This window comes from Balaenoptera acutorostrata, chromosome 15, assembly GCF_949987535.1.
Source record: "Balaenoptera acutorostrata chromosome 15, mBalAcu1.1, whole genome shotgun sequence".
NCBI lineage: Eukaryota > Metazoa > Chordata > Mammalia > Artiodactyla > Balaenopteridae > Balaenoptera > Balaenoptera acutorostrata.
In genome coordinates, this window is record NC_080078.1 from 36,772,818 (window position 1) to 36,796,437 (window position 23,620).

At 53.1% G+C, this 23,620-nt stretch overlaps 1 protein-coding gene across 4 annotated transcripts; it reads left to right on the forward strand.

The window, feature by feature from the left end:
* On the forward strand, window positions 1–22,245 carry SLX4 (SLX4 structure-specific endonuclease subunit). Of its 4 annotated transcripts, none has more exons than XM_007181551.3 (16): window positions 1–86; window positions 2,043–2,196; window positions 2,305–2,809; window positions 4,250–4,471; window positions 6,313–6,502; window positions 8,284–8,496; window positions 10,554–10,762; window positions 10,870–11,192; window positions 11,714–11,954; window positions 12,360–12,448; window positions 13,363–13,509; window positions 14,199–14,368; window positions 15,324–17,587; window positions 19,594–19,696; window positions 20,249–20,665; window positions 21,124–22,245. In XM_007181551.3, the coding sequence occupies exons 3-16, from the start codon at window positions 2,464–2,466 to the stop codon at window positions 21,518–21,520; spliced, it is 5,331 nt and encodes a 1,776-aa protein (XP_007181613.1). In that variant the 5' UTR covers window positions 1–86; window positions 2,043–2,196; window positions 2,305–2,463; the 3' UTR covers window positions 21,521–22,245. The 4 variants fall into 4 exon arrangements, with proteins under 4 accessions (XP_007181613.1, XP_007181612.1, XP_028022238.1 ...); XM_007181550.2 differs by having other exon boundaries at window positions 2,413–2,809; XM_057529957.1 differs by lacking the exon at window positions 1–86 and adding an exon at window positions 103–465.
* Window positions 22,246–23,620: the final 1,375 nt, after the last annotated feature.

Genomic DNA, 23,620 nt, shown 5'->3' on the forward strand with positions numbered 1-23,620 from the left:
CAGACGCAATTCGCCGCCGGGGCGCCAAGCGGCGCAGGCGCAGGCGCGTTGGTCTCCGTTGAGAAGGTGCTGCGGCGGTGCGGGAGGTAGGAGGAGCCGGGTTTTGGGGCCGGGAGTCTGCACCCGGGAGAGGAGGTCCAGCCACCTCGGGCCTTTCTCGCTCCTCTGAGGGCGAAGAGGCTTTCTCGCCCGCCGCCAGCCGCGGTTAGAGGCAGGACCCGGGCTTGGGTGGAGGAGTCCAGGGCTGTCTGAACGGAAGAGGGGTGGGGGGATCCGGATACCCACGGGGCACAGCCCGGGGGTCCGACTAGCGATCGGAATTCGCCGTCTGTCTTTATAGCCTCCAGAGTCCTTGGCAGCCCTTCCCCAGGTGACAACCCGTGTGTCACCGGGTTGGGCGAGGCGGGGGGTCAGTCCCGCACCTGCCCATTCTTTCTTTCAGCGTCTGCGGTGAGCCCGGCCGCGGTAGGTACAAAGCTGAGTAGGCACAGTCCCCAGCCTTCTGGAAACTTGCCGTCTCGTAGGATCCATTACTTCCTTCAGCAGATACTGATTGAGCACGTATAGGAGATGCACCGTTTTAAACTAGTATCGGCAGAGATATGGCGACTCCGGGCAGTGTGGAGGGTGGAGTTTGCTCTAGCGCCCACATCCAACAGTTTGCTTGGCCTAACGTCCCAGGCTCTCGGACACGGATTCTCCCTGCAGCCTTCTCTCCCACCACTTTCCTCTTCGCTCCCTATTGTACCAAACTCTTTGCAGTTAATTAATTCAACAGATAACTATCGAGCACTTGTTACAAGTCATGCACCTTGTCAGCCAAAGAGAATACAAAATAGAGATGAGTGTGTGCCAACCTGAAGTTTTGAGCTTAGTAGGGGACAGATAACAAGTAAATGAATAAAAATGTAAGAGCTGATGCCCTGGAACCACACTGCCTGGATTTGATCCCAGCCCTGCCACTTGAAAAGCTGTGTCAACTTGAGTCAGTTCCTCATTCTTGTGCCTGGTTCCTTGCTGTAAAGAAAGGGTGTCAATAGATTGTACCCAGTAGAGTTGTTGTAAGTATTAAACAAGTTTGACTTGTAAAGCACTTGGGACCACTGCCTGCATTCAGTAAGCATTCAATAAATCTATTACATGTGATTATAACTTGTGATAAGTGCCATTGTGAAAACAGCATGTAATGATAGAAAATAATGGGAGTGGAGAGGGTTCGCTTAGATAAAGACGGAGAGCAAGCTTCTCTAAGGAGATGTAAGATGAGAATGAGCCAGCTATGCAAAGTAGATTTTAGGTATGTGTGTCTGCCCAGCTTTGGAAAACTAGGTGATTAATTGGATTACTTGGACAGTGGAGATTTCATTATGGTATTTGAAATGAACTTTCTACCACTGGGTTATTCAGTTTTGATTTCTGAACTCCACTAAACTGTGCCAATATAAATAATCATGCCCATAAGGCCCAACCTTTGCATATGAGCAGCAGTCTAGTCACCTGAGTTAGGAGAGTTGCTGGGGTGAGAGAATGGAGAAAAGTGACCTATTTCTGATTTGGAAAAATTGGTTGTATCAGTGAAAGAGAGCCTGCTATGTTCCTATCTTTTGTTTCTTCGTGAGCGTTCAAGTGCATATTCTCTCTTTCTCTCTCTCATTACATTGCTTGCTGATAGAGCCTCTGAGAGCTGGAGGCCTTGGACCAGCACAGCCCTAAGAGATAGGTTTTCTGGATTCCGGGGCCATCTTGTTTCTGTGGTGACTGCTCTTCATGGGATTTATTCCCTAGGCTTCAATAAAACTCTACTCTTCCAAGATGCACACATTTTTCTGCCTGTGGAAGAACATGCTTTGACAGGTTTTTAGATCCCTCTCCCCTGTTGTGTTGTGGTAGCCTGTAGGACAGTTAGTTTGTGCTAACCAGGCTATAGCTGATTATTTGACAGGGGTATTGTTCCTCTGGAGACTTTTCTCATACCCCACATGCTCTTGTACCTTCCTGGAAGAAATGGCATAAAATGACAATATCTGTCTAATTGCACTTAGATGCTTTTGGTTTTCCACGAGTGAAAAATTAAATGAATCAAATGTGCTTTATCACCGTGGAGATCTTGGAGAATCACCTGAGCACCAAGGTCACATGTACTCTCAGAGGCATCTACTGGACAACAGAAGCTCTCAGCTGTGAACTTTAATAAAGGTAAGCTTTAAACGTGCTGTTTAACACAGGTTCAATTTGAAGAAAGACATTTTAAATCATTATGTCAGGGGGAGCAGTACTTCCTGCTCAGTTGTGCAAACCCTCCAGGTACCTCAGTGAGAAGTAGAGAGGAACCATAATGAAGCTGCGAGTGCGAACGAGGCCTGGCTAGGCTCACACTCGGGTTCACTTTCTCATCTGTCCACATGACCCCAGATTGACCCTCACTCCTCCGAAGACCAGCCTGAAAGCCTTCAAACCCGTCAGATGATGGATGAGTCAGACGATGACTTTAAGGAACTCTGTGCCAGCTTTTTCCAAAGGGTGAAAAAGAATGGCCCCAAGGAAGTGTCGGGGGAAAGGAAGACACAAAAGGCCTCAGACAGCACCCAGATAAGAAGCAAACTGAAAAGGACCAAACCAACTGCTTCCAAGAGCAAAACCCTTCAAGGCCCCACTGAGAGGAAAACTCGCTCTGGCAGCCAGGTCCTGCGGACTCAAAAGCAAGGGGCACCCAAGTGGCCAGAGAGTGAACCAGCTCCCCCTGAAAATGGGGAGGGAGGCGTGCATGCTTCTGCTGTGCTCCAAGACAGTGCATGGAGCACCCAGACAGGTAACCAGCTGAAACGGCTGCCAAAGCTTTTCCAGAGAGGAAACCAGAGGTGATTTGTACTGTTTTAAACCAGGGGTCGGAAAACTTTCTGAAAAGGGCCAGCTAGTAAATTTTTTTGGCTTTGCAGGCTGTACAGTCTCTGTCGCAAACTACTCAACTCCCTATGACGGTATGTAATAGAGTGGGCTGTGTTCCAGCAAAACTTCACTTAACAAAAACAGGCAGCCAGCCCGAGGACCGTAGTTTGCCAACTCCTGTTTTAAACAATAGTCATAAAAAATATAACCCGTGTGAATTTTCTACATGATATATTTGGGACCCTCTTCTCTTTCAGTTTCCTATTAATGTTTACATCACACAGTTGACATGAGTTACATGAACATGAAAATAATGCTGCTTCTCTCACTTTCTTGAGTTCATTCCAAAGTGGTTAAGTTGCAGTGGGCCAGCCAATTTGGTTAAGCTGCTGAAAGGTAGAACGAGGGTGCCGTGTGGGTTTGAGTCCCAGGAGAATATTCTGGTCCTTCCTTTCTCCTCCAAACACCTTTTATTGTTTTCTTTTTCTTCTTCTTCTTTTTTTTTTTGGTTTGTTCGTTTAAAGCAGCTTTCTTATCCTGCTGCCCTTGGTGTACTAAACCATATGCTTAGCATACATTCTTCATGCAGAACTGAAAACCAGTCTTGCATATATAATACAGCACAAGATCTTTGGGCTCCTGAGTTCTGTTTCTAAATTTTTCTCACCTTCACTTCCTGATCTTAAATAATATGTGGTCAGCATGACCTCCCAGTGCAGTGGTGGTAAAGAGACTGTTGTAAGGCTTTGTTAATGTTGCTGAAATGTTACTGGTCCTTCATGCGCCCTTTGAGAGTCTAGTGAAAGCTATGCTTGATTTCCCCCAGAACACTGCACCCCCGAACACACCTGCAAAATTGACATATAACTTCAGGGGCTTCGTGGGTCCCCCACCCGGAGGTCATCTACAGACACCAAGTTAAAGGAGAACTTCTGACCTAGAAAGATATAAGTGTTTGTCATTAATATTTCTTTAATAACAGCTTTATAGGGATACAATTCACATTCTATAAAATTTACCCTTTTAAAGTGTATGGCTCAGTGATTTTAGTATATTCACAGAGCTGTGCAACCGTCCCCCCTACTTAATTTTAGAACATGTTCACCACCTCAGAAATAAACCCCATGTTCAATAGCAGTCACTCCCCATGCCCCCTCCTGTCATAGATATTTATGACAGGGGTATTTATATTACCACAAACAGTGAGGTTACCAAAAAACAATCAGTACTATTCACACTTAAGAGTTAAACCTAAACTAGTCAGTAAAGGACCCCTTTGAAACTTGAGGTGTTTGAAACTTTGGAAGAGTCTTTGGTTCCTCCGGCTAGAACTGATGCATGTGAATGTTTTCCTCCTTGCCAGAGGCTGCTCCTGACAGCTGCTCCCAGCCCCCTCCTTCCTGTCTGACTGTGATGGTGCCCAGTCCCTCCAAACCCCGGGCGGCAGAGCTGGTGCTACAGCGAATGCAGCAGTTCAAGAGAGCAGACCCCGAGCGTTTGAAACACGGTTCAGAAGGGTGCTCCCTAGAGGCTGCACTTGAAGAAAACGTCCCAAAGGGCCCTCAAGAGATGATGGCACGGAACGGTATGATGGGAGTCCTCTGTCTTCCCAATAGGGATGACTTTCGGGGAAGGGAGTCAGGAAGGAGCCCGTGTTCATTGTGTCTCTGCTGGGGGTGGCGCTCTACCTTTGCCACTCTGTCTGGCCAGAGAACAGAGGGTCCCTTGGGTCATTTCTCACTTAGCTTCTTTGACAAGGTACCGCTTCCTCTTTTTTTTATTTTGACCTTTTATTACAAAAATTTTCCCATTCATAAAAGTCAGAAGAATATATTACAATGAAGTCCCTATGCCCTCAACCTATATTTAACAATTGTCAACATTTTGCCATACATTTTTTTATGTCTCTATAAATATACGTTTCTTCTGTACCATATGAAAGCAAGTTATATACATCATGACGCTTCACTCCTAGATTCTCCTATATAATCACAATACCATAAACACAAGTGATTCCGTAACACTGCCTGGTATCAGTTCACATTCAAATTTCCCTGGTTGTCCCAAGGATAGCCTCTGTAGCTGGACTCCTTCTCTTTCTGAATGAGGATTTGTCACACACATGTGGCTGTGGCTCAGTAGTCTCTCTGGTCTAGACCCGAGACCAGTCCCCTTGTCTTGTCCTTGTTTTTTCACGATACTAACTTCTTGAAAAGTCCAGGACAATTGTCTTTTAAAATTCCCCCCTTTCTGGATTTGCTTGTTTCCTCCTGCTGTCATTTAACCTTTTCCTGCAGGGAAGTGCCGTGCACTGCATGTTACACCACCTCTTGAGGCTTGTAATGTCAGGTGGTACTACACTTTATCCCCTAAACAATAGGAATTTTCATCCCTGGTGAAAATATACAAAAGGAAAAGAAATAGGAAGAAACTGTATTGACAGACTTACGGCTAGTAAATACATAGTCTCCTGGTACTGTACCTGCAGATTTCACCTCAGGATTACTGAGGATTCTCAGGCTACCCCAAAGGTCCATGCAGGTGACATAGCAATGTGACATCTGCTGTGGCGTCAGTCCTTGGTCCACGTGGCACCAAGGGGTGCAGAGGAGTCACTCAGCCAGTGCATAAGCCCAGCACCTGCCCTACATGCGACTCAGTTGTTTCCATAAATCGTCACATTATACCCAGTAATACTCAGGAGAGATAAACCATTTCTTTGTTTAAAAAAAACATTGGACCAAAATGAAGTATGATGCTTTTCTGGCTTTGTTCTCAGGGCATATCCCTCATGAGTGCCGAGGGTTTGCTCCAGCAACGTCAGATGTGACAGAGGGCCGCAGCAGTGGGCATGACCACCTTGAGAGCCATCTCAAGATTAGAGTCACTCCATCCTCTGGTCTGATGCTGAGAAAAACCGAGAATGGCATTTCACTCTGACCTGGTTCTTCTAGGATGGGCAAGAAAAAGTCAGAGTAGTAGGAAAGGTTGAGCTTTGAAGAGAAAACTTAGATTTTTTTGGAATAGAAGCCTTATAAACCTGGAATGCCCAGGGTTGCCGACTTTAGCAGAGATGGGAAATGAAAGGCAAGTTCTTTAGTACCTTGATGCTCAAGAGAATGGTCCTGGACCAGCAGCATCAGCCTTGCCTTGGAGTTGTCAGAAATGCAGAATCTCAGGCTCCACCTGGGCCCCCAGAGTGCCAGCCTCCGGACCTGCATTTCAACCAGCTTTCTGGGGGTCCCTGTACCTGTTAAAGTTTAAGGAGTACCCTTCTCAGGGCCCCACTCGGGGTCCAGTCTCCCTGGATGGGGCCACACATGAGCCAAGTGGTGCCAGGTCTGGATTCCTCACGATACACCCAGTGTCCGTGCTCCTCGACATCTGAGGATAAGCTGGTCCTCATGGGTGCTTGTGCCTCCACAGGGTCTGGGCCCAGGCTCCCTGCCACAGAGAGCGACACTGCAGTGGCCTTGGCCCTCCAGCACGAGTTTGGGCCAGAACGGGCATCCACACACAATGACAGCCTGGAGGAGAAGGGGTTGTTCTTTTGCCAGATCTGTCAAAAGAACCTCTCAGCTATGACCGTGACACGGAGGGAGCAGCACGTGAACCGGTAGGAGCAGCTCGGCCGTCACCTGTCTGCGGTCACCTCTCCCGTGGGTGTGACCAGCTCCGGGGCTCCTGTGGCCGTGGTGGGAATCTTGAGATAGTACCTCAGTATCGGTGTCAATCTATCCTTGCTTTTCTTTTTAAACAGCTTTATTGAGATATAATTCGTATACCATACGATTCACCCATTTAAAGTGAACAGTACAATCGTGTTTACTTAATATATTGACAGAGTTGTGCAGCCATTACCACAATTTTTTTTCCCTATAAATTTATTTATTTATTTATTGTTGGCTGCGTTGGGTCGTCGTTGCTGTGCATGGGCTTTCTCCAGCTGCAGTGAGCAGAGGCAACTCTTAGTTGTGGTGCGTGGGCTTCTCATTGTGGTGGCTTCTCTTGTTGCAGAGCACGAGCTCTGGGCACGCAGGCTTCAGTAGTTGTGGCACATGGGCTCAGTAGTTGTGGCTCACGGGCTGTAGCGCACAGGCTCAGTAGTTGTGGCACATGGGCTTAGTTGCTCCGCGGCATGTGGCATCTTCCCAGACCAGGGCTCGAACCCGTGTCCCCTGCATTGGCAGGCGGATTCTTTTTTTTTTAATAGTAATCTTTTTTTTTTTTTTTTTTTTTTTTTTTGGCTGTGTTGGGTCTTCATTTCTGTGCGAGGGCTTCCTCTAGTTGCGATAAGCAGGGGCCACTCTTCATCGCGGTGCACGGGCCTCTTCACTATCGGGGCCTCTCTTGTTGCGGAGCACAGGCTCCAGACGCACAGGCTCAGTAGTTGTGGCTCACGGGCCTAGTTGCTCCGCGGCATGTGGGATCTTCCCAGACCAGGGCTCGAACCCGTGTCCCCTGCATTAGCAGGCAGATTCTCAACCACTGAGCCACCAGGGAAGCCCCGGCAGGCGAATTCTTAACCACTGCGCCACCAGGGAAGTCCCCACAGTCAATTTGATAACATCTTGTCACCCCTAAAATAAACCCCAGACCCATTAAGCAGGCACCCCCATTTCCCTCTTTTCTTCAGCCCCTGGCAACCATTGATCTGCCTTATGTCTGTGGATTTGCCCGTTCAGGACATAAGTGGACTCACACAATATATGGCCTTTTGTGTCTGGCTTCCTTCACTCAGCAGTGTTGGCAAGGGTCATCCATGCTGTAGCTGTGTCAGTGCTTTTCTCCTTTTTAAGGTTAGATAATGTTCCACTGTATGGATGGACCACATCTCGTTTATCCATTCATCCATTGGTGGACATTTGTCTCCACCTTTTGGGTTTTATGAATAGAGCTGCTGTGAACATGCTTTCCGTGTATTTGCTTAAGTATCTGGTTTTTTCATTTTTTTTTAACGTATTTATTTATTTTGGCTGTGTGGGCTCTTCGTTGTGGCAAGCGGGCTTCTCCAGTTGCGGCACGCGGGCTTAGTTGTGGCATGTGGGATCTTAGTTCCCCAGCCAGGGATGGAACCCAGGCCCCCTGCATTGGGACCACCAGGGAAGTCCCTTGAGTATCTGCTTTCAGCTCTTTGGGGCATATACTTAGGAGTAGAATCACTGTGCCATATGGTTACTCCCATGACTCTGTGTTTAGCGTATCCTTGCTTTCTTCAGACACCTTTGCTAACAGAAACCTGAATTCAATGTCTGGAGGCTGACTGTAGGCTGTGTGGAGGGATCAGCTCAGGGGGAACAGGCTTTGTCCCACAGCATGTCCACGCTGACATGAATCCCTATCTACAATCATATTACCAGGGAGGGTGGTTCTTCTACCTTTGCTGTCTTCCTCCAGGTGCTTGGATGAGGCTGAAAAGGCACTGAGACCTTCCGTGCCTCAGATCCCTGAATGCCCAATTTGCGGCAAGCCATTTCTCACCCCAAAGAGCAGAATCAGTCACTTGAAACAGTGTGCGGTGAAGATGGAGATTGGCCCGCAGCTCCTGCTCCAGGCCGTGCGGCTGCAGACAGCTCAGCCCGAGGGGGCCTCTGGCACACTGGCATCGAGGTGAGTCAGATGAAAAGGAAGAAAAATCAAAGTAGTCTGATTTGCTTAAAAAAAAAAAAAGAAAAAAGGCCTTTTGTAGTGTTGGAAGACAACAGAGCCCTCTCTGATTCTGGAGATGAAATATTTCGGGAAGAAATTGGGCATAGTCTCCACAGGGACTGAGGAGGGGACAGATCTCTATCATCGGAGGCTTTGAAATGGACTAGATGGATTGGACTGGTTTCCACGAGGGCCTTCCTGAGATTTACCCATCCCCACCATCCTGAGCAGCTAAGAATTCAATAATTCTCTTAACCTCATCCATTTCGTGTGGGGTACAGCATGGCTTCCAGCTCAGTGTAGTCTGATTTTCATACTATTAATGTAAGATTACTCAGCATAGCTCAACAAGTTGATGAGACAGAACCATAGGCCTATTTTTTTGCATGAATTAAATGCTTAAGTGTTTGAATGGGAGGCCTTGCTGATACCCAGAAACAAGTGCTTGGCATGCAAACCACAAACAAGTGGCAGAGGGTTGCTTCCCTCCACATCGTCTCTGCCGCTGTGGTTGCCTGGGTAGGTCCCAGTGTTACAGGGAACAGAGTAGCGCGGGCCCTGGACTTCTGTAGGTTCGGGACTTCTTTCCCTCGGCAGCTCTTGAGGGCAAAGGGAAGGCCGAGGGCAGTGGCTCTGTTTGTTCCAGCCATTGCCTTGCACGCAGGTGATGGGCCTCTGAAGGGGGCCAGTGCTGAGACTGGGTGGTCGATTCTTAGCTGCAAGCCTGTCCGTATTTTAGCACATCAACACTAGCATCACAGATTCAGAAGCCTTAAGTCCTTAGAATAGATGTCATCTAAGCCATTGCTTGCCTTTTGGCAGGACTAGACTGAAGCTACCTACTCAGATAAAATATATCTGCTTTTTAAATACCTCCAAGAAGTGAGACAAGATGTGTGTGGGTCCTTCTGGAAGGTTGTTAGAGTAGAAAACCACAGCAAACGAAGAGCCTTGCCTGCCATACGGCCAAACCCAGGGCGTTTTGACTCCGGGGTAGTCAGAGCTCCCCAGCCAGGGCACACATGCTGGTGAGAGCACCCCACTTGCTCCTGCACCCCTCGCGTGCTTTCACCTCAGCCCAGGCCCTGCCCGCTGGGCTGAGGTACAGTCTGCAGCAGCTGCCAGCAGGGCCTGGAGGTTAGGGTGGCTCCTTCCCCTCTTGGAGGCTGTGGTTATCGTGCAGGGTTCCCAGGAGGTTGGAACTGAATTAGGGCTCGCTGAGATCTCTGAGGTGATACCTGAGATTCTGGAGCCATCCCTGGCCCGGTGGAGAGCACGAGCTTTTACCCAAACCAGAGGTGCTTCCTGCACACTGCCCTGAGGTGCAGGGAAGGTGGTCCTGGGTCTGCACTCTCCATCTGTCTCACCTTTACCTCCCACCTCTCACCCAGACCACTGGAATTCACCAGGCAGTGTAGGTTCCCTCCAGTCAGAAAATCCTTTAAATAAATATCCTCCAACCCAAATGACATGCTGCACGTTGACCTCTGAGTCAGCTGACCACATTGGTGGCCTAACCTGGGAGGCCTTTCAGGCCTTGGGCAGAGGTGCCGCCCTAAGGCCCCCGCAGGAGGGAAGGGATCTTTTCATGGCCAGTGTGGCTGGGTCCGCCTCAGGGCATCTGAGGTATGGATGGGCAGAAGTGGGTGGAATCCGGGGAGCTGACTCCACCGGAAGGGTCTGGCCACGTCTGGGGTATGCGGGTGCTGCTGTCGGCTTTGTGTGTCTGCCAAGAACCCTGCTGGGCAGCATCACCCGGAAGGACCCAGACCCTCCCATGTCTGGACTGTGCTGCACTCATGGCCCAGGATCAGGCGAGCTCACGTGAGGCACAGAGTGAGCACAGTGACTGAGTACAGAAGCCGTTGATGCTTCTGTCTGCACATTTATCCCTTTTCTCTCGCCCCCCCTACCGAGGAGAAAGGGTGAGCCCTCTCGGGTCCAGTGGGGACCACCTCATAACAGGAAGTGCTCGCACCTCTAGCCTCACTAACCTTTCGGTGTGGCTGCCTTTTAAGCCTCAGGGATCACGCTGGAGGTCTGAAGCGGAAGGGAGCCACTGCCAAGAAGGAGCCGCAGAAGAGGCGGAAGGTCGCCAAGCCCGAGGCGCCGTCCGAGGACCTGCTGGTGGCCATGGCTCTGTCCCGGTCCGAGATGGAGCAGGAGGCTGTGCCGGCGGCACTCAGGCTGGGAAACGCTTTTTCTGGGAGGACGAGACCGGGAGCAGGTACGTGTGGTCAAGGGTGGTGCCAGGGGAGCCTCGCCGCACGGCAGCCGCTAAAGGAGCAGCTGGGGGCCTCGGGGGGAGGATGACTCCGTGTTGCTTCTGTTTAGCTCTAGAGAAGAAAAGCCGCAAGAAGAGAGCCCCCGTTACGCCCCCGCAGTTGTTAGTCCAGGACGCAGAGACCACAGGGAGACAGATGGAGGATCGCGTGGCCCAGCTCTTGGCAGAGGAGCTGGAGCTGTCTGGCACGCCACCGCTTCCTGCGAGCAGAATTTTTAAGGAAGAGCTGGAAAAGGGCAGGCGGGGTCTTCGACCACCTGGAGGAAAGCAGAACTTTCTGTGGGAGGGCAGCGCCCTGACCGGGGCCTGGGCTCTGGAATCCTTCTACACGGCCAGCCTGGTCCCTCCCCTGGTGCCCCAGCGGCCCGCCGAGGTGCGCTCCCTTCCGAGCTGGCACGGGTGGGCTCAGGAGAGAGGGCGGCGGCAGAAAGTTGGAGGAAGATGGGAGGGGGGAGAAGCCAAGGAGCATCGTGTGTGGTCTAGTGTGTTTTCTTTGCAGCAACCAGATGGTTCCCCTGGTAGGAACAGGGAGACCACTGGTTCCCAAGTGTGTTATGTTCCTGGAGAGTTTAAAATGCAGAGTCCCAGGGCCTTCTCCCGGACCGGGTATGACCTGCTTGTGATGGAGGGCAGGAACCAGACTGGCCTATGCAGGTGTCTGGAATTGGTACTCACCCGCCTGAAGCAATTCAGACGATACTAGGAGGGCGGAGGCCCTGGAAACCCTTCTGCAGATGTGGAGGCCACAGGCATGGCCTCTGCTGTGACAGACGAGCTTGCTGACAGGTAGCAATGGTGACAAGCTTCCCAGGGTCGCGCTGGGCTGGGGCTCACACCCTTGGGGAGCCTGCTGCGGCAGCCACACGCTCACTCTGGCTCTCCCACTTCTTTCAGGGCCTCACACAGGAGCCCACGCTGCCACTGGAGCTGCCTGAGAAGCCAGAGCCTGGCGTGCAAACACCCCTTGCCGTCCATGGCACCCGCCCTGTGGGCCACAGCCCCCTGAGCCCAGCGCCCTCCGCCAGCCAGAGGGAGCATCAGGCCCTGCAGGACCTCCTGGACCTGGCAGGAGAGGGGCTGAGCGCCAGCCCGTGGCCCTGCAGCGGGGGCCCGGCCGGCTCAGGAGGGGCCACAGGTGAGACACTGGCCGTCGGGGCCTCTCCTCCCTGGGACCAGGGCCGTGACAGCTGCTCAGATCCGATGTTGCCAGGCTTATCCCCATGTGACAGGGAGAATGTAGTCTCACTAGGTGCTTTCATTTTTCCTCAAAGGTGAATGGGATTTAGGTGAGTCTGTCATAGTCTTCCTTCAACTTTGACCAGGGACAGAGCCTTTTGCCAGAACGAGTGGTCATGAGGGCTGATTTCGGCTCTTTCTCTCCCGAGTCCCTCTCTGTTGGGAGGGGGTGGTGGTGAAGGTGGTCTGTGGGCAGTTCGCTTTCCATGAAGACGTCCTCGGGTCAGCCCAGGTGATGCTCTTTCCCTGGTGGTTGATGTTGCCAGGAGGTGCTGTTCTTTTAACCTGCAAATCCTCCTCTCAGGAATGGACTTGTTGCCCAGCAGCCTTCCACTGACTGGGTTTGTCCTGCCAGCCAAGGAGAAGTGCCTGGAGAGGAGCGGCCAGGCTTCGGTAAGAATGTCTGGCCCTGTCCCGGCTCCATCCATGGTCTTGGCCGAAGGGCTTGTTGTGTGTTCAGTGCTGCCAGCTCACTGCCAGCCTCCAGGCCCCTTCTCGAGTCCACTGATCCCCTTGACGGCCTTTGAACTGAGCGGGGCTTTGCCATGAGGCTGTTGTCCCTTTTGTCGCTGAACCCTGGGGCACCTCAGTAGCCCGGCCCTGGGAGCCTGCTCTGTCCTGGGGCCTGGGGAGCACCCCTGCTCGGTGAGGGTGCCTCACTTCAGCCGACGGCTCTGAGCATCCATCTCTCAAAGTTCCATTCACTCGTTCAGGACTTGCTGTGCCCTCATGTGTGAGTCCTGGAGGCCTCCAGCTAATAGTTCGTGTTCTGTGTTGGTGACAAATTGGGTTAGAAGCTGGGTTTTCCTTAGAGTGGGTGTCATCCCGTGAGTGCATTGGTATCAGCCAAGCACTTCTCACCAAGGTCTCCCTGGAGACGTGGCACATGTCAGAGAGGGACACGGAGCTCCTCGGCCAGCCCCGTACCTGCTTGGGCTCAGGTGCCATCTGTCACGGCAGGCTGGGCTGGTAGCTTCCTGTGGGGCCGCACACCTCCTGGCCCACGGAGCCCTCAGCAGGTGCTGATGCTGCCGCCACATCCCGGTGAGGCTATCAAGCACACCTCTCCATGGGCTGGGGCTCCCATTTAGGCCAGGGAATTGGGTGTGATGGAGATTTTTAGAAAGGACTGGGTTTTGCTGTTCCGTGTCCCTGAGGGCCTAAAGGTAACTTAAAGGTGGAGCCCAACATTGGACCTTGTGGGGAGCAGCACGGGGCCCTGACTGGCCACCTGCACCCCGTCAGTTGGGCCTGCATGGTTAGGCGGGCGACAGGTGGCAGTGGCTGCTCTCCCCGTCTCATTTCAGCTCGCCCTCGGTTTGCTGGTGGCCGACTTCGGTGCCATGGTCAACAACCCACACCTCAGCGACATCCAGTTTCAGATGGACGGCGGGGAGGTGCTTTATGCCCACAAGTTTGTGCTCTATGCCCGATGCCCACTTCTCATGCAGCACGTAAGTGTGCGGCCAAGCTGCCTCCCCACCCCCTTCCCTCCCCCCTCCTCTCCCTCCTCCCCTCTTCTTCCCTCTGTGCCCTGCCTCTCCCTCTGTCTTCCTGCCCCCTTTCCTCCCCCAACCCCAGCTCTCCTCCCACTGCCCTGGAACATTCTTCCTCTGTTGCCATCAAGGTAATGCTTCCATGGAGAAGACAGGTTTGAGGTCAGGAAGCTCTATGAGGAGATGAGCTTTGGGAAACATCAGACTTCTTGTTCTGTTGAATAAAAATCCTTTTTTCCCCAGAATTGTTCCCTTTTCCTCTATTTGCATAATTGTAAAGTCTTATAAAGAACCTTGTTAAGGTCGAGCTACTGTGACATTTCTGTGCCGTTGTGCATTTGACTTGAACATCGCATTGCAGGAATCCCAGAAACTGCTGTCAGTCTCGTCAGAAAGTTCTAGTGCCTTTGATATGCCTGTCAAGAGGGGACTGACTGGGTTCTTGAGCATCTATCACTGACTTGATTTTGGAAACAGACAAGTTTTGTGGCCTAACCTGCAGAATTCCTGGCCAACTAAATGGAGTGACACTGGCTAATACCTGTCCTAGGACAAGCTCAGAGGCTCCCAGAACCTCCCTGAGGTCTGTTTTGCCCCAAGTCACAACTGTCCAATTGGTAACTCTTCTGCACGCGTTTCTCCCTCAGGTAAACAGTGAAGGCTTCTTTGCAATAGAAGATGGTGACGTGAGGACCCAGCGCGTTCTGCTGAGTGATGTCAGCGCCGAGGCTGCCCGGATGTTCCTGCGTTATCTCTATGCTGCGGACACTGCCCTTACTCCCCAGCTGGCCCCTGACCTGAGCTCTCTGGCCCACAGGTCCGGATTGTTCTTCCCATTTACTTCACAGCTTTTGACATTAACTGACAAGGATTATCTGGTTGATGGCCCGTGGGAAGGTCAGAGCTGAGTCCTTCCTGTACCTTTTAATCCCAAGTTTATACCTGGTGGTGACCTTGAACAGGGTGTATTGACTGGAAGTCTGGCCAGAATGAACACTTGCAGGAGAGCCAAGTGCTGGCTGAGGAGGGCCCCCCATGGCTTTCGATCCCTGGGCGTGATGAGAGGGTGGTCCCAACCTCAGCCCCCAAACACTGCCGCTCCTTGGTGGTTCTGCCACCAAAGCTGAACAACAGCCGTCCTTTCCCAAGTTCCAGAAGATGGAAGTGAGTAGGATGCTTGATCTAACTCCCATGAATTTGCACCTACCTGGTTTGTCCACACCAGTATCTCAGGAGAGGTGGCAGGTAGCTCAGCAAAAAATAGGTGTTTTACTTCCTGATAAGGCTCGAGGGCCTGTGGGATGAAACCTTGCTCATCTCTCAGGTGCATTCTTGGGAAGGATGGGCTCAGCCTCTGGGGTTTCAAAGGTACCGATTAGACCACAGAGCCGTCAAGCAGGTGGCAGGCTGGTGTGGCCCTAGGCCTGGCTGACCTGTGACAGGTTTGGGTGTCCCGGTTTGCATCAGTCACAGCGCTTTGGGTGCTCTCCCGGTCACAGCACCACCCATCCCTGCCATTTCCCCTCAGCCTGCACTCGGGTCTGCACAGCAGGGTTAGTGGCCCTCCTTGAAGGCTCTGTTTCCAGAACTGAGCAGCCTGGGGCATAGCTGGGCATGAGCACGGGAACCGTCTCCGTAGAGGAGCAGGGGAAAGGCCAGGGTGAGTCACGGCCATCCTCCCCGTGAGGGCTCCTGCCCCGAGCCTTCTGCACCTGGACACCCAGCTGCCGCCTCTGCGCAGGGTGGGGTAACGCATGGCTTTCCCATTGCAGGTTTGGCGTGACTGAGCTTGTTCACCTGTGCGAACAGGTGCCCGTCCTGATGGATGCCGAGGGTGGACAGCAGAAGGAGCAGGAAGACGAGGATTGTGAAAGCAGAGTGGAGACTTTCCAAGAACTCCTGCGGTCAGTGTGGCGGGGGGAGGAGGAGGAAGCAGAGGCTCTGCCGATATCCGAGGGCCGAGAAGAAGACAGAGAAAAGGTGAATGAGGCAGAGATGGAAGAAATTTATGAATTTGCAGCTACTCAGCGAAAGCTGCTCCAGGGGGAGAAAGCTCCAGCGATGGAGGAAGAAACTGACCAGCTCAGGGAGGACGGTCCAGTTTCTGGGGGAATCCTCACAAGCGTTCGCAATAAAGAACAGTCAGAAAATGCAGAGCAGATGGAATCATCTGGGCAAGGAAGAGATGAGGCCCCAGACAAATGGAAAAACATGAGACAGTCCACGCTCCTGCCCCCCGGGGACCAGGGTTTGGACAGGGAGAAGAAAGCAGAGTCCCCAAAGGAAGCACTGGCTCTTCCCTACTCTTCCAGCCCTGCCCGGGGTCGGGCAGAGAAGCAGGAAAGCACCTTTTTGTGCTCAGTTGATGTTGATGATGATGAACAGTCGTTTTCATCGCCTCAAGCCAGATACCCTGAACCCTCCCAGATGACAAGTGATCGCAAGGAAGGAAACTGCACCGTATGGGAAAGGGAGATAGAGAGTTCCCATCCCCCTGCTCACCAGCAGGCACCTCCCTCACACTCACCCTTCTTCCCATCACATCCCCATCAAGGCAGGAGTCCCTGCCGGCCACATCTTCGTTCTCGTCACACCAGTGACCTATCCCTGCCAACACCCCAGTTGCAGGGCACGGCTTCCAGGGTGGCCTCCCAGAACTCATCACCAAAGCCAAAGAGGGCCAGAAGCCTTCCCATGTCACGTAAGGATCCAGGCCAGAAAGACAAGGAATGTAGTTCCGTGTTCAAACACAGAGGTAAAGGGGTCCTGATCTCCCCCGAAAAGTCTCCTCCCATGGATCTAACCCAGTCAGAACCTGGCTGCTTGAGTGCCAGGTCTCAGAACTCTCCATCCAGCGTGAACAGAGAAGATGAGGTGATCCTTTTATTGGATTCAGATGAAGAGCTGGAGCTGGAACAAATCAAAATAAAGTCAGTTTTGAATGGTCCCTCGGAAGAAAGGAAAGTTCTTGAAGTTAGCACCAAGTCCTCTGAGCTGTTTTCCATCATTGACCTCGATGCGGAGCAGGAACATTCCCAAAGCCCACCAGGAAGAGAGCCCACGCTACAGCAGGAGGTGGAGGGACCGCTGGGGAACCGGGGCTCTGTCGGGGACAGAGGGACCCCCCAGCTGTTCTGCGACCCCAAGATCAGTGGCGACGAGGACAGCACGACAGATACCTCGTGGCTGGTGCCCGCCACCCCACTGGCTAGCAGAAGCCGTGACTGTTCATCGCAGACCCAAATCACAGGCCTCAGGTCCAGGCCTTCAGCAGACCCACTGGCTCAGCCCAAGCCCAGGGCCCTGTTACAGAACAGGGACGAACCGGAAGCCATGAGTAAGTTTTCGGTCATCGTGCCTCAGACATCCTCACTCCTGGGCCACGTCGCTCCCGGAAGCCCTGACAGCAGAAGGCAGGTCTGCAGAAGCCCGTCCAGTCCCCACCCCAGATGCCACCAGTACTTTTCTCCTCTGGCTCCCCGTTCCAGCTCAGGAGGCCTCGCTGATCTCACTGGGCAGTTCCAGAGGCACCCGCCGCCTGTGCCGAGCCCAGGGGTTCAGGCCACTGCGAGTGAAGTGGTGGAGGTTGAGGACAGTGAGGAGGAGCAGGAGGTGGCCTCCCGAAAGGCGAGCAACATCCCCCTGCCGGGTAGTGACCCCCCGATGCCAGCGGACGATTGGTGTTGGCATGTGGAGCCCCTCTCACCAATTCCGATCGACCACCTGAACCTCGAGTGGACCGGCCCCCTGAGCACCAGTAGCCCTGGCAGTAGGGTGGAGGGGGCCCCGGACAGCGGTGACTGCTGCTCCCCAGCACTGCTGGGCACCACCCCCATCCGAGGAAGCTGCACTGGCCAGAGGAAGGCTCAAGAGAAATCCCCTGGGGCCGGCTCCCCTGGGAGCAGCAGGCTGAGCTTTCTGAACTCAGCTCTGTGGGACGATTGGGATGGAGAACAGAAGTCCCCAGAGGCTCTTCCTCTGCCCCAGACACCGAGCGCGGATGGAGCCCAGAAATTGCAAGAGTTACAGACGCCAAGTGAGTAGTGGGAGGGTGTTGTCTTTTACACTGTTTTACACTAAGGGGCGTGGAAGGTCGTAACGACAGTGCGGGGCAGTGATGCTAAAGGGCCTGCTGACCCGCGGCCAGCCCTCCCCTTGCCTGCCTGACCCCACTCCACGGTTGGGGAGGATCGGCCTGCTGTCAAACATACACTCCTTAGCCAGTAAGTCAGGGCTTCCTAAACCTGCCTGGATCCTGTGGCTCGCCTGGGTACTTGTTCAAGATCCCTGTCTGTGGCTCCACTCCAGAATAGTGGACCAGCACCTCCGAGAGGCTGTGACAGGCACCTCACGTGCACCTTAAGAGCAGACATGTGTGGTTCCTCAAGTAGTCAAACACAGAATTGCCATTACCACCAGGCAACTCCACTCCTACATATACATTCAAAGGATTTGAGATCAGGAGTCCTGTACACAAATGTTCACAGCAGCAATATTCACAACAGCCAAAAGGTGGAAACAACCCAAATGTCCATCAGCTGATAAGTGGATAAATAAATGTGGTCCATCCATCCAGTGGAATATTATTCAGCCATATGAAGGAATAAAGCACTGACACAGATACAGCAGAATGAAACTTGAAAACATGCTGCTCAGTGAAAGAAGCCAGACACAAAAGGCCACCATGTATTATATGATTCCTTTTATATGAAACGTTCAGATGGACAAAGCCATAGAGACAGAAAGTAGATGAGTGATCGCCAGGGGCTGTGGGGGAGGAGAACAGGGAGTGACGGGCATGGAACTTTCTTTGGGGGATGAAATGTTTTAGAACTAGAAAGATGTGGTGGTTGCACAACACTGAATGTGCCAAGTGCTACTGTTCACTTTAAAATTTTGTTATGTGAATTTCATCTCAATTAAAAGACCAGATGGGGTGAGTGTGGGAGGTCTGCTGTGAGCCTTATCGGCCCCACTGGTGGAGGGACCCCACTTCCCAGCTTATTTCAGTCACAGGGGAAAATCAAGGCCCCCGGTGTTGGTGTTGGCCCCTTGAGGTGCTGCTTCCCCACCGCTACCCCCTCCAGCTGGACTGATCCAGGGAGAGTCTGGGAAGGGACCAGGCGACACTGAGCCGTGACTGGTGACAGGGAAGCAGAGCCTATGGGCAGAGCATCTGCCTGTGACCTGCCATTTCATGTCCCCCTAAAATCTTAGACCAGCTGGGCATCACTAACCAGTGCTTTCAGCCTTGAGTGGGCGTCAGAATTGCCTGCAGATCTTCTTAAAACACTCGTGGCCGGGGTCTACCCCAGAGCTGCTGCTTCAGGAGGTCTGGTGTGTGACCAAGAGTTTGCATTTCTAACAGGTTCCCAGGTGGTGTGTGAGAACCGCTGCAGGAGACCTGAGAACAGGGGACCTTAGTCAGAATCTGAGGGGAGATTCATGAGGGTGACAAACTCTCTGAAATGATATAAAGAATTTTGTGCATTTTTCACAAGACAGATCCTGTTGTTTTCATTGGCATCTCAAAGGACTCCATGTTCATAAAAAGGATAAGAACCAAAGTCCAGATGTACTTGTTGTCCCTAAGTTGTCTTTAAAATACTGATTTTTTTTTAAATAACAGCATTATTGAGATGTTATTCACATATCATAAAATTCACCCTTTCAAATGTACTATTCAATGGCTTTTTAGTACAGTATTCTACAACTGTCTAATTCCAGGATGTTTTCATCACCCCAAAATAAATCCCACACCCATTAGCAGTCGCCCACTGCCCCTTCACCCCAGCCCCTGGCAACCGCCTACCTGCTTTCGAGCCCTTCACAGCATCAGCACCGCGTAAGCCCGTGGCCCTCACCATGTGCTGTGTGATGCTTTCCAATGGGAAGACAGGACTCCAGAGTCAAACAGTGAAGGGTGGACATCACTGCTGTCCTGGAGCGAGGGCAGCATTTCTCTAAGTGACACTATCAGGGTCAGAAGAGGCAAATCCAGGGCCCTCGTGCTGAAACGTTTGTTTCTTTTGTTCTACCCAGAAGGTGCTAATCGGAAGAAGAACTTGCCCCCCGAAGTGCCCATAACCCCAATGCCAAGGTATTCCATCATGGAGACCCCGGTGCTGAAGAAAGAACTGGACAGGTTGGTGTTGTTCTGGAAAGCTTGCTCTGAGCAGACCCTCCCTCCTGTGCCTGTGTCCAGGCTTAGTGAAGCGGGGAGCAGAACGGCTCTGGGCTCTGGTGGCAGGAGCCTCTGGTTGGTGGGGGGGCGTGCGTGACTCCCAGCTCTCCACATACTGTTCCCCAAGTGACTTAGGGCCAAGAAATGACACTCCTCCAGGTCACCCATCAGGTGGCAGGTCTCCATGTGCCGTGTGGATGGGAATGGGACCCTTGCCTTAACAGTCTGAGGAGGGACACCTGATTTTTTAAAAGAACATCAAAACTCACATTCCAATGAATTCTGCTGTTCACCTTGGACACTGGGGAGGTCACTGCTACCACCACCACTCAGAACTCAGGGGGAATAGCCCTTCCGGAATATTCCTGAGTCAGCTCAGTGGGTATGCAGGATAGATATTGACCTCTGAATGCTCATAAGTCAGGCATTTAAGATTCAGTTATGTAAAGCCACTAGTTTAATTAGTTGATAACTGTTTGCTCTTTGCTGACATTCACCTGTTTTCCCATTCAGGTTTGGGGTCCGCCCTCTGCCCAAACGCCAAATGGTCCTGAAACTGAAGGAGATATTCCAGTACACTCACCAGACACTGGAGTCAGACTCCGAGGAAGAGAGCCAGTCCTCACAGATGCCCTTGGAGGCTCCTTGCAGCCAGACTTACACCACCAAGACCTCTAAGGCTTCAAGGGCAGCTGGCCGCACCCAGCTGGAGGCCACTTCTGGTCCTGTTCCCCAAAGGTCCAAGGGACCTGCTAAGAACAAGGGCCCCCAACATCAAAAGATGCAGCCTGGTGGAAGCATCCCTGCCCTGAGCATGTCACCAGCCAAGGAGGGGCCTCCAGGCCCTGATGGTGACACCCAGCTACCGGCCTCCCAGGAATCCATGGCCACCTCTGTAGACAGCAGTGACAGCTCCTGCAGCTCACAAAGGTAACCAGATGGAAGGACAGGGCCAGTGGCTTTATAGGTCCTCTGACAAGTGAGTTTTGAGAATTGGCATAAGCGAGGCCTGATGGCCAACATTCAGAAATCCCAGCTGCCTTCTGGGTTTGAACGACCAGAGACCCAGGTGGGGTTAAAGGTCAGCCCCCTGTGGGCCTCCTGGGCAGACCTCTGGGGCTTCCACATCCTCTCTCACAAGCAGGGCCAGCCTAGCACGGCTGCCCTCGGCATTAGATTCTGGCTGAGGGTGCGATCCTGCTCAGGCCGGCGGCTAGAGTGCCAGGGACACAGCAGCCTGGGGCTTCCTACTGCCCTGGGGGTCGTCCACGTGCCAGGCTCCGCAGGGGACACAGAAACACACTCCTTCCCTCAAAGAAGCTCCTGGTCTCGGGGTAGAGGCTGGAAAGAAAGGGTGTTGCTAGATGTTACTGTCTGGTTCTTTTCAGTTCTTCCTGTGAGTTTGGAGCGGCCTTGGAGTCTGCAGGAGAAGATGAGGAGGATGAGGAGAGTGTCAGTGCTTCGCAGGCGGCCATCCAGGGAGCGGCCACAGAGGAGGCCGTGAGGCATTACATCTGCTCCAAGCCAGCCCTCTACCGCAAGGTCCTGCTGTACCAGCCCTTGGAGCTGGCAGAGCTACAGGCCGAGCTGAAGCAGCAAGGCATCCACGTGGCCACGGGGAAGCTGCTGGACTTCCTGGACACCCAGTGCATCACCTTCACCACAGCTGCCGCCCGCAAGGAGAAGCTTGAGAGGAAGAGACGGCAGCCCGTGGGCAAGAAGACGGGGGTCAGAACCCGCAGGCCTGTCCCCCGCCCCCAACCCCTGGCCATCAGCAGCCTGTGAGGGTCTGCGGCCCCCATCAGCCAGCCAGGCCCCCACAGTGTTTCTGAGCTTTCTGACCACACCGCTCCCCCTGTGAATAACGGCAGCACCAACCCAGATCGGCTTCCTCTTGACCTCGTATCCTAGAGTGGCCTTCGGAGTGTGTCGTCCGCTGGATGTAGGGGCCCTGGCCCCTCCCTCCATCGGTGCCCACAGTTTGTCTCCCTTTAACCCCCTTGGGCCCCATGTGTTTCAGGAGGGGGTGGGCCACTGCCAGCTGGCCAGGGCAAGGCCTGATTCAGCCGAGTCTTCCACTCTCTTTGCCCACCAGTCACAGGTGTCCGTGTCCTGAGGTGGATGTCTGGGTCCAGGCTGCCCCTGCCCATGTCTTCCTTCTCAGCACTTGGGCTGTAATCCCAGCCTCCACCAGCAGACCAGCTGTCCACAGGCCCTGCACTGCCAGGCCCCAGGTGCTCTGCTGGCCCAGCTGTCCTGCCCAGACACTTGTCATTGTCACCAGCAGTCTCTGAATTGGACAGTACAGAAGGCCCAGTACAGCTCTGAAGCCCCCAAAATAAGCACGTTCTTTGTTAACTGGTTCCACCAGTATGTGTTGCAGCCGCCTGTGGAGTGCAGGTGAGGGCTGGAAAAGAAGGAAAGTTTGGGTCTCTGCGTCCTTGTGAATGTCTTGTCTGTTTTAAATACAGTGCAGTTCGTTTTATATGATGTGCAATAAAAACAAAAAGACTTTATAGAAACCTTCTGGATGCTGTACTCTAGAAAATAACGAGGGAAACGGGCCGTGGGGAGGGGACCCACCGTGCCCCTGCTGCCCCCACACTCGTGTCTGCCGAAGGCCTGTGCCTGTTCTTCATCTCAAGGGGGAGCCCAGGCCTGCTGCTGCTCATTCCTCTGGTTCGTAGGTACTCATTCATCCACACATTTGCGCCCCTCCCCCAAACCCCGCACGCCTACAGTTAAGAGCCCTCAGCAGGCGCTGAGCTCCCACCCTCGATGATCCAGGAGAGGCCGAGGCCCAGCAGCATTGCCCGGGGTTTGTTACATGCAGGCTTGGGCCGCCCATACCCACTGGGTCAGAATCTGCATTTTAACAGGATGAGTTTATGAAGCCTGCTCTGGCCTGTGTGCTGGGCCCTGTGGAGAAAGGGGAACAGGCCGGCACTTCCGGTCATCTAATGGAGGAGACAGACTGGCCTGTCCTCTGTGCCAGCTGCGAGGGTCAGTGCTCAGATGGCCCAAAGGGACAGCTTCCTGGAAAAGGGGGTTTGTGAACTGGGCCTCAGCGGCGTGCAGCATTCAGGGAGGTGAAATGGGGCTTCTTGAACACATACTGTGTTTCCTGATTTGTGACCAGGCGGAGGGGACCCAGCCTTCCCCGTGTCTGCTGCCCAAGGGCAGACGGCTAGAGGGAAGCCTCGGCTCAGATCACACCGCTTTGATCAGACTGAAGATGGAGCCTGGCCTGTTCTAGAAGCTACCATGCGTTTCTTGTATGAAGGGCTTGACGCCCCCTCCCGAGTATGGGCTGTGTCAGGGAAATGAAGTGGAGTTAGGAAGGAGGGAGCCGACCCAGGGTCCTTACCCTGCTCACTGGCTCGCGGGGGAGACCATGCAGCTTCGGGTGCACTCCCTGGGGGGAGGCCTGGGAGCCTCACTCCTCGGACAGTGTCCTGACTCCAAGAACGCTACCAACTCCAGGTGGAAAAGGAGGTTTTGGGGGAGGGGTTAAAGTTGATAAAAAGCCACCAGCAGGTAAAGGCAGGGAAGGTGGGCCTGGGGACTGAAGACCTTGGCCCGTCGGGTCTGTGCAGCGCGTCCCCGGAGGCCAGCAGGGGTCAGCAGTGGGCCTGGCCATGGATCGGCCAGTGCAAAAGCAAGGAAAGAGGGTTAAACCAGCCACAAAGAAAAGAAACCACCACAGCCAGAAAATCGGCGGCACCCAGGAAAGCATGACCTTTCCAGAGGATTTAAACCTGACTCAGGAGCTAGAGAATTAGGTCCAGCTAACTGGTTGAAAAGGAGCCGATGATGAGCTGCCCTCTCCCAGCACCCACAGGGAGCCTGGAGGAGCCAGCGGCCATGGCCTCATTCTGGGCAGCA